This window comes from Mastigoproctus giganteus, chromosome 5, assembly GCF_048544385.1.
Source record: "Mastigoproctus giganteus isolate SK-2022 chromosome 5, ASM4854438v1, whole genome shotgun sequence".
NCBI classification, from domain to species: domain Eukaryota; kingdom Metazoa; phylum Arthropoda; class Arachnida; order Uropygi; family Thelyphonidae; genus Mastigoproctus; species Mastigoproctus giganteus.
The window spans coordinates 125396953-125407680 of record NC_143579.1 but is presented as its reverse complement, the minus strand read 5'-3'; the positions used below and the strand labels follow the sequence as shown (position 1 = coordinate 125407680).

The 10728-nt window shown below is 40.3% G+C and overlaps 1 protein-coding gene across 1 annotated transcript in view; it reads right to left on the bottom strand.

Annotated features, from left to right (window-relative positions):
- Nucleotides 1-379: 379 nt before the first annotated feature.
- Nucleotides 380-10728, bottom strand: part of LOC150085687 (tRNA dimethylallyltransferase) — a 254385-nt gene continuing 244036 nt past the window's right edge. Inside the window, exon 11 of the mRNA XM_090373447.1 lies at nucleotides 380-795. Within this exon, the coding sequence (XP_090229573.1) occupies nucleotides 743-795 (53 nt within the window). The 3' untranslated portion in view covers nucleotides 380-742. The remainder of the gene's footprint in view (nucleotides 796-10728) is intronic.

The following is a 10728-nucleotide window of genomic DNA, read 5'->3' as shown; positions in this document are numbered from 1 at the left end:
AAGTGAATGTAATTAGATTTCTTCATGACAAGGCGTCTAAGTGAAACAAAAATTCATTGGCAACTGCAAGCTGTGTACTGCCTAACAATCAGCAATTAGTTTAAACAGGGCCACCCCTTCACCTCCACATTGCCTTTTGCACAAAACAATGGTTATAGTCATAGGTGCACAAGTAAGGAGAGTACTCAAAACCTTTTGATTTACATCATATGATTGTACTATCGTGTGGTGACAGCTGTAAAAGTTACCAATGGAAAATATGTGAGAACCCCCACAATTTCTGGTTATAGGTTTATGTATCGAAGGTTCCAGCCAATCCACTCATAGTCCCAAACCGCAAATCAAAAAAAAGTGAAATCAAAACCTTTTGATTTCACTTTTTTGGGCCTTTGAAAAACATATGGGATATAATTGATTCAGTTATGATCATCAAGTTAACAATGCACTGAAACTTAGTGATATGGGGATGTCCCTTCATTTGTGTGTCTTTTCATTATTCTGTGATTAAATGTCTTTTCACAAAAATATCTGTTATCATACTTTTCAAACAGTCCTATATGACTGAGAGTCCAGGCAAAATTGGATAGCACATTGCACTTGTTATAATATTTGAGTTTATTATATTAACTCAAGTAGAACAAAGGTGCAATACACTACCTTGAAAGACATATATTCCATATAAGACACCAAAAATGCCTTACAGCTCTAAAGAATATGTCACATTTGATGTCATGTTCTTTCTTCATCTTGTAAACTTCTTCTTTAATTTGTTATGGGTACGAGAGTTGAGGTGCTCTACATATGAAAATAAATATTATTACAGTAATATAATACATGTAATATAATACTGATAACATAAAGTCAGTAAAATATTCGGCTAAGGTAAAGAAAGCCAACACGAGAACCACGGGAAACTTCAGTAAACTTATACTGGGTAAACTCATTTCCTGCTACTGCAGTTTCTTCCTACATTCTCAGTAAACTGCTAGTCTGCTGACGAGGCTACTAGTGACGGTCGTGTTCCAAGCCGCTAAGTGGATTTTTCTTATTTATTGATTTGAAATTATTATTTTTCTAAAACTTTTGATTTAAATTTAGTAGTATAACATTATTTTGTGATTTTTTGATTAATTTGGTGTATTTATTCTTTACTCGGCTTTGTAAAAGTATCGGTAAGGGTTTCCACGTGTTCGTAACTACCGCTACCGTTATTAACCTTCCCGCCATTGTGATACCGTACTAGATATACCGTACTAGATAGCGTTAGTTGAACTTCGTTAGCAGTTAAATTGTACGTTTAAATAAATACATATAATGACTTAGATTACAAACGTAATATAATTAATAACATAACATAATTAATTAATAAATTAATAGAATCATGACTCAGACCAGAGCAGCAAAGCAAAAGGCTCAAGCTAATGGAAGTGCTGTGGCTCAGAGCAGAACTGAGGGGGGCAGTTGTCCTCTGACTCACAGCCTTATAAAATGCACTGTTTGCTTGATGTTTGCAGAGCAATCGGGTACGGGACATGATACTGCCAAGGGGGATGTCTTTGTGTGTGCGCGATGCAAGGAGTGTATCGATATCAGGCAACAACTCGGCGTTCTTTTGGGCCTATATGAGAGCTTGAAGGACAGGGTGGATGCCCTCGAAGAAACTAAATTGAGGGGCCCATCAAGCTCTCAGCTGCCCACATCAACGCCAGAGCTTGCACTTGGGCATCGCGTGACACAGAGACAACCCCCAAGGCAGAATGCGCTGGTCCCGAAGGAACTAGTAGTTGTTGGTGACTCTATTGTCAGGGAAACGGGGAACATGCTTTGTAAAAAAGATAGGTGGAACAGGACCAGGGTATGTCTGCCAGGGGCAAAGGTTGATGACGTTGTAGAGCGAATATCATCTTTTAAGGGCACAAAAGGTGATATAGTTGTACACGTTGGCACTAATAATATTAAGAGTAGGAGACCGGCAGAATTACTTAACAAGTACAGGTCACTGTTGAACAAAAGCCGAGAATTAGGGTTGAATTTGAAAGTGTCCGCAATTCTGCCCAGACACGATAGGAGGGAGTATATGATGAGAGCCTTGTCGATCAATTCGGCCCTGGAAAGATTGTGCAAGGCTCAAGGGGTAGAATTTTTTTCAGCCTGGACTGTACTTGTTAACAGGAGAGATTGCTTCTACAGGGATGGGATACACTTAAATAGAAAGGGTGCAAGAATATTTGCTGATGCTATCGAGGCAGTGTTAGGTGGGTCGGAAAACTGCTAGCTTGGGGGGAGACAAAGACCAATAGATTGACAGTAGCCACTGGCAGAGGTGAAAGAGATTCTTGCACTGCTTCTATTAGAATGAGCAGAAGCCTGAAAAACAAGATGCATGGTATTTCAGAGACTGCTGGGAGCCATTGTGGTACAAGTAAACACATGGGTTGTGTTAGGGTAGCTAAGAATAGAAACAGGTGCAGGTATACTTGCGTGTACACCAATGCTAGGAGTTTAGTAAATAAATTTGATGAATTTGAGGTATTGCTCAAAACATCGAAGGCAGATATTGTTGGGATATCAGAGACGTGGTGTCACACAGATATAAGGGATGCGGAACTGCAATTTGGGGAGTACAACGTCTACAGAAAGGATAGACAGGATAGGAAGGGGGGAGGTGTTATGCTATTAGTTAAGAAACACATAAAAACCAAGGAAGTGAAGCCAGTCGACATCGCTGGACAGTGCAGTGTGGAGTCAGTTTGGTGTGACATAAACATTGGGAGATCAAAATTGAGAGTAGGAGTGTGCTATAGGCCTAATGACTCTGATGAGTATAATAAGGAACTGTACAGGGAAATAGAATGGGCCAGTAAATCAGAGTGTCTTATAATGGGAGATTTTAATTTCCCAGATATTGACTGGAATTTGGGGGCTGGATACTCACACACTAGCAGGGCTTTTGTGGATTTATTGGATGATTGTTTTCTACATCAGCATGTTCGGGAGGCAACTAGAGGGAGCAATACTCTTGATTTGATTATCAGCAGTGATTCTTCATGCATTAAGAATCTGCAGATAAATGAACCACTAGGTGGCAGTGATCACAGTGTGCTGAAGTGGGATTTACTCAAAGAGGTAACTACCATTAGGGGTAAAGGGAAGGGTTATTGCTTCCGTAAAGGCGACTACGATGGACTGAGACAGTATTTAAATTCTATACAGTGGGACCAACTGATGATGTTACCAACAGCAAATTCAAAATGGGAAGCATTCAAAGAACTTATCTTGGAAGCTACTAGGCTTTACATACCAACTAAGAAATATTGTTCAAGGTTTAGGCCAAAATGGATGTCAGATGAACTAATGAGGCATATGGCAGAGAAGAAAAATGCATGGGATACTTACAAATTAACACATGACACAGAAGCCTATGATAGATACAAGTTGATATGCAACCAAGTTACAAAGGAGGTTAGGCAGGCGAAGGCAGATTACGAGAAATCCTTGGCAAGGGATGCAAAGAAAAACAGCAAAGAGTTCTTTACTTATGTAAACTCTAGAAGGAGAGGGATGAATCAGATTGGTCCTCTTGATATTGATGGGTCAAGTGTTGATGATCCTGCTCAGGTAGCTAACAAACTAAATGAATATTTTGCATCGACATTCACACATGAGGAGTTATTCAGCGAGGGGAATGCCAGAGGTGTATTCAACTCTAGCAGTAAGTTACAGAATCTTGAAATAACTGGGAGTAAAGTGGAGGAGAAACTGTTGAAGATAAACACAAGAAAGGCACCCGGGGTGGATGGGATCTATCCAGTTATATTAAAGGAGGCAGCAAAGGAAGTAAGCAAACCCTTAGCCATAATTATGAGAGCTTCCTTGGACTCAGGGGAGGTACCCATAGACTGGAAATGTGCAAATGTGACCCCAATTCACAAAGGAGGATCAAAGGCTGACACAAGTAATTATAGACCTGTGAGCTTAACTTCTGTTCCAGGAAAATTAATGGAGGCACTGGTTAAAGAAGCACTGCAGGATCATTTAGACAAGACTTCAGTTATAGCTCAGACACAGCATGGTTTTGTTAAGGGGAAGTCTTGCCTGACCAACTTGATTGGATACTATGATGCAGTCACAAAAGAACTGGATGCAGGGAATAACTTTGATATTATATACTTGGATCTTAGAAAGGCTTTTGATACTGTTGCACATGGAAGACTGCTACACAAATTGGAGCAGTGTGACATTGGAGGCAAATTACTGCTATGGATAAAGGGGTGGTTGAGGGGGAGAAGACAGAGAGTGGTAATCAATGGACACTGCTCATCGTGGACTAATGTTATTAGTGGAGTCCCTCAGGGCTCAGTGTTGGGTCCATTATTGTTTTCTGTATTTATAAATGATATTGATGATGGTATATCAAGCTTAATGTCCAAGTTTGCAGACGATACAAAGGTTGGCAGGGTTGTCAAGGACACTACTGACACTATGCTGCTGCAACAGGATCTGGAAAGGTTGAGCAGATGGGCTGAGAGGTGGCAAATGAAGTTTAACATTGACAAATGTAAAGTACTACACATGGGAAACAGCAACCCCAGAGCAACGTATCAACTCTGTGGTACAACACTGACAGTGGTAGAGAATGAAAGGGACTTGGGGGTGGTTGTGCAGGCAGATATGAAGTTCTCTGAGCAGTGCAGACGGGCTGCAAGAGTAGCTCATGGAGTATTGTCAATGATATACAGGAATTTTTCCAGCAGGGATAAGGAGGTGATTATTCCATTGTATAAGGCGATGGTCAGGCCACACCTAGAGTACTGTATACAGGTCTGGAGGCCTCATTTCAAGAAGGATGTAGAGCTGCTGGAACGAGTACAGAGAAGGGCAACAAGATTAGTGAATGGAACAAAGGGGTGCTCTTACGAAGAACGGCTTAAGTTTTGCAAATTACAGTGTCTGGAGACTAGGCACCAGCGAGGTGATCTGATAGAGGTGTATAAAGCCTTGAATGGTTTAAGCATGCTCAATGCTGATGGGATTCTTCCTCTAGCTCAGAATAATCACCTGAGAGGGCATAAATTCAAATTGAGGAAAGACAGATGTAGGATAGACGTGCGGAAATTTGCCTTTAGCCAGCGGGTGGTTGGTTGGTGGAACAGACTTCCATCCCTTGTGGTGGAGGTTGATAGCCTAAATAAGTTTAAGGCTCAGCTGGACAGGTATTTTGAACGAACGGAGGGGTGAAGTGGAAGTGGTTTTTTTTTTTTTTTTTTTTTGGCTGATGCTGCATAAGCTTGCTTTCTTGCATCAAATGCCTCTACTAATGCTAATGCTAATGCTAAAGCCAACACGAGAACCACGGGAAACTTCAGTAAACTTATACTGGGTAAACTCATTTCCTGCTACTGCAGTTTCTTCCTACATTCTCAGTAAACAGATGGTAGGTGTTATTGGTAGTGGCAGTAGAAGCCATGAACGATGTATCGATTAGCTTTTTCTCATTATTAAAAGCAGATTATTGGAGTTCATGAGTGGGCTGAAATTTACTTATGGGTACATCCTCCAGACTGTCTCAGCCTTAGGGCGTTTATGCCCCCCCCTTCCCGCAGTTTTAACCTGGTAGGAAAACAACTTCTACTGCCACTACCGATAACATGCACCATCTGTGCAAGTAGTTTTCTTATTTTAAAACAGTGGAAAGGGGAGATAAACACCCTAAGACTGAGACAGTCTGGAGGGGATACTCGTAAGTAAATTTCAGCCATGAAGGCATTAACACTCATGAACTCCAATAATCTGCTTTTAATAATGAGAAAAAATGAACCAATACATCGTTATCAACTACTACTGCCACTACCGATAACATGAACCATCTGTTTACTGAGAATGCAGGGAGAACTGCGGTAGTGGGAAGTGAGTTTGCCCAGTATAAGTTTACAGAAGTTTCCAGTGGTTCTCATGTTGGCTTTCTTTACTTTCACCAAATATTCAAAATTTTTATCATATGTTAACAGACTGAAATACAGTAACAGTATGTAGGATAAACATGAGGATAGACGTGTAGGATAGTAGATCGCATGTAGGATAGACGTGAGGAAATTTGCCTTTAGCTAGCAGGTGGTTGGTTCGTGGAATAGACTTCCATCCCTTGTCGTGGAAGTTGATAGCCTAAATAAGTTTAAGGCTCAGCTGGACAGGTATTTCGAACGAACAGAGGGGTGAAGTTGAAGTGGTTATTTTTTATTTATTTATTTATTTATTATTATTTTTTTTTTGGCTGATGCTGCATAAGCTTGCTTTCTTGCATCAAATGCCTCTACTAATGCTAATGCTAACAGTTCATTAATTTGAGAAATGGAATATAGGAACTTTGATATAAGCAAAGCATGTAGTATTTCCTTGTATGGGATTTACTTAAAGACAAAATTACTGTCAAGAGTAAAGAGAAGGGCTTTTGCTTTCATAAGGGTGACTACAGTGGTCTCAGACAGTTTTTAAATTCTATACAGTGGGACCATCAAATGATGTTACCAACAGAAATTTCTAAATGGGAAGCATTCAGGGAAGCAATCGTAGAAGCTACTGGACTTTTCATGCCAACTAAGAAATCTAAACAGATGTCAGATGAACTGATGAGAAGCTCTGTTTACCAAAGTTTCAGCCTGGCATGGGATGCATATAAATTATCAGGTGATACTGTTGCATAGAAAAGATTGCTGTACTAAGAGCAATGAGGCACTAAGAGCAAGTTACTGCTATGGATAAAGGAATAGCTGAATGGGAGAAGACAAAGAGTAGCTATTACTGGACACTACTCTTTGTGGATTATTGTTATTAGTGAAGTCCTTCGGGTTTCAGTGCTAGGTCCATTGTTGTTTTTCAATATTTATTAATGATATTGATGAACATATATCAGGCCTAATGTCTAAGTTTTTAGATAATAGGCTGGTAGGTTGGTTAATGACAGTAATCAAGGTATGCTACTGCAACAAGATCTAGAAAAATAAGGAGCTAAGAAATAGCAGTTGAAGTTTAACAAATGCAAAGTATTGCACATATAGGTAGCAGTAATCCCAGATTAACTTACCAACTGTGTGTGGTACGACACTCAGAATAGTGGAAAATGAAAAAGGTGACCTGGGGGTAATTGTGCTTGTTTGTTTGTTTGTTTTGTTTTGTTTTTATTGGCGCATTAGCTACGGAGGCTATAATGCGCCAAGACCAAGTCGTATATAAAAAATTTTTAAACTTTCAGTGACCTACATAGTTAGGTCACTATGTCAAGATGTATAAAAGAAACATGTAAATTTTATATAAGATCAAAAATGTTTATTGACTTTAAAAAGGTAAAAACAGCAGACACATGGTCATTGTCAGATAAAATCTGACTGAGTGTATACGGCTCAGTCAGATGATTAAAAGCGGTAAAACGGATATTACCAAAATCTGGACAATCAATTAAAATGTGTCTCACAGTTAAAATTGTGCCACAGGACACACACATAGGAGGGTCATCAGCCCTCAGGTAATTGTGCAGTCAGATATGAAGTTCAATAAGCAATGCAGACAGACTGCCAGGGCAGCTCATGACTTTTGTCAATGATATAATGAAAACTTTGCTAGCAGGTATAAGGAAGTGTTTATCCCATTCTGCTAGACAATGGTTAAGCTGCATCATGAGTCCTGTCACACACCTGGAGGCTTCATTTTAGGAAGGGCGTAGATCTTCTGGAGCACGTGCAGAGAAGGGCAAGATTGGTTAAAGTAAGAAAAGGATACTCTTACCAAGAAAGGCTTCAGTTCTGCAAATTGTAGCATTTGGAAACTAGGCACCTATGAGAAGACCTAATCGAGGTGTTGATGGACTTGAATGGATTGAGAAAGCTCAATGCTGATGGCATTCTTTCTCTTCCCTCAGACTACACACATAAGGGAAAATACATTCAAATTGATGAAGGATGGTTGTAGGATAGATGCACCGAGGTTTGCATTCAGCCAACAGATGGTTCACTATTTGAACAATCTTCCATTTGTTGTTGTGGAAGCAGGTAGTTTGAATAAATTCAAGAAAGAACTGGGAAAATGAATATGGGAAAGTTTTTTTTTTTTTTTTTTTTTTTTTTTTTTTATGATGCTGTACAAGCTTGCTTTCTTGCATCACATACCACTATTACTTCCTACTATTACCTCCTAGTATTACCACTATTACTACTAAAACTAATAAATGCAAATGTAACCCCAATTCACAAAGGAGGATCAAAGGCTGACACAAGTAATTATAGACCTGTTAGTTTAACTTCTGTTCCAGGTAAATTAATGGAGGCACTGGTTAAAGAAGCACTGCAGGATCATCTAGACAAGAATTCAGTTATAGCTCAGACGCAGCATGGTTTTGTTAAGGGCAGGTCTTGCCTGACCAATTTGATTGGATACTATGATGTAGTCACAAAAGAACTGGATGCAGGGAATAACTTTGATATTATATATTTGGATCTTAGAAAGGCTTTTGATACTGTTGCACATGGAAGACTGCTGCACAAATTGGAGCAATGTGGCATTGGAGGCAAATTGCTGCTATGGATAAGGGGATGGTTGAGTGGCAGAAGACAGAGAGTGGTAATCAATGGACACTGCTCAACGTGGACTAATGTTATTAGTGGAGTTCCTCAAGGTTCAGTGTTGGGTCCATTGTTGTTTTCGGTGTTTATGAATGATATTGATGATGGGATATCAAGTTTAATGTCTAAGTTTGCAGATGATACAAAGGTTGGCAGGGTCGTTAAGGACACTACTGACGCTATGCTGCTGCAACAGGATCTGGAAAGGTTGAACAGATGGGCTGAGAGGTGGCAAATGAAGTTTAACATTGACAAATGTAAAGTACTACATATGGGTAACAGTAACCCCAGAGCAATGTATCAACTCTGCGGTACTACACTGACAGTGGTGGAGAATGAAAAGGACCTGGGGGTAATTGTGCAGGCAGATATGAAGTTCTCTGAGCAGTGCAGACGAGCTGCAAGAGTAGCTCATGGTGTTTTGTCAATGATATACAGGAATTTTTCTAGCAGGGATAAGGAGGTGATTATTCCCTTGTATAAGGCAATGGTTAGGCCACATCTTGAGTACTGTATACAGGTCTGGAGGCCTCATTTCAAGAAGGATGTAGAGCTGCTGGAACGGGTACAGAGAAGGGCAACAAGATTAGTAAATGGAACAAAGGGTTGCTCTTACGAAGAAAGGCTTAAGTTTTGCAAATTACAGAGTCTGGAGACTAGGCACTGGCGAGGTGATCTGATAGAGGTGTATAAGGCTTTGAATGGTTTGAGCATGCTCAATGCCAATGGGATTCTTCATCTTTCTCAGAATAATCACCTGAGAGGGCATAAATTCAAATTGAGGAAGGACGGATGTCGGATAGATGTGCGGAAATTTGCCTTTGGCCAGCGGGTGGTTGGTTGGTGGAACCGACTTCCATCACTTGTTGTTGAAGTTGATAGCCTAAACAAATTTAAAGCTCAACTGGACAGGTATTTCGAACGAACGGAGGGGTGAAATGGGAGAGGGTTTTTTTTTTTTTTTTTTTGGCTGATGCTGAATAAGCTTGCTTTCTTGCATCATATGCCTCTACTAATGCTAATGCTAATGCTAATAATAATAATAATAATAATGAATAACTTTAGACTCAAAATTGATGGAGTAAGGAGTTTAGACATTTCTCAGGCAGTTTTTTGAATTCCTTCTAGTGAGACAACCTGATGATTTACCAACTACAAATTCTAAATGAGAGACATTCACTGAATGTAGTCACAGAAGCTATTTAAGTTTATTATTATTATTATTGTTGCTCTTATATTATTTCTCCTTGATTGGGGGATTCCACTCCTTGATGGGCACTGCTACCAAGTACACAGAGTGGTTGTAATGTCTAGCTGTTGGTGGAGGAAATCTCTGACTATCCTACAGGTGTTCAGGATTGCAACGTTCTGGAGTTCCTTGTAAGTGTTCTCCGGGATACCTATTGCTGCTAGGCTACTATGTAGAGTCTTTGGTACTATACTGGTGATTGACACGATGATTGGGATGGTCGATGCTTCTATATGCCACATCTCCTTGATCTCATGTCTCAGGTTCGTGTACTTGCTAATTTTTTCCTCATGGGTTTTCTGGACATTGCTAGTGTTGGGCACTGCTATGTCAATCAGGTAGGTAGCCTTTTCCATCTTGTCCACAAGGGTTATGTCCGGTCTGTTGTGCGGGATGGTGTTATCCGTTATTATGGCACGGTCCCAGTACAGCTTGTGGGTTTGGGTGTCTAGTACTGCCTGGGGTTCGTACTTGTAGTAGGGTACACTTTCTTTGGTCAACTGGTATTTCCTTGCTAGCTTCTGATGTATTATCCTTGCTACCTGGTCGTGTCTATGAGTGTACTCAGTCTGGGTGATCACCTTGCACCCCGCAGTGATGTGTTGGATCGTTTCTGAGGCCAGGTGGCATCGTCGACATGTGTCATCTGACATTCCGGGCTCCTTTGCGATGTATTTTATATAGTTTCTGGTGTTGATTACCTGGTCTTGGATGGCCAGCACAAATCCTTCAGTCTCAGGGAAGAGTGTCCCACTTGTGAGCCATGCATTGGAAGCAATGTTATCGATGTGATCTTGGTGGAGGTCATTGTAGTTTCTGCCGTGGAGTGTCTTCTATGCCCATCTTTCTAATTTCGTTTCTTGTGTC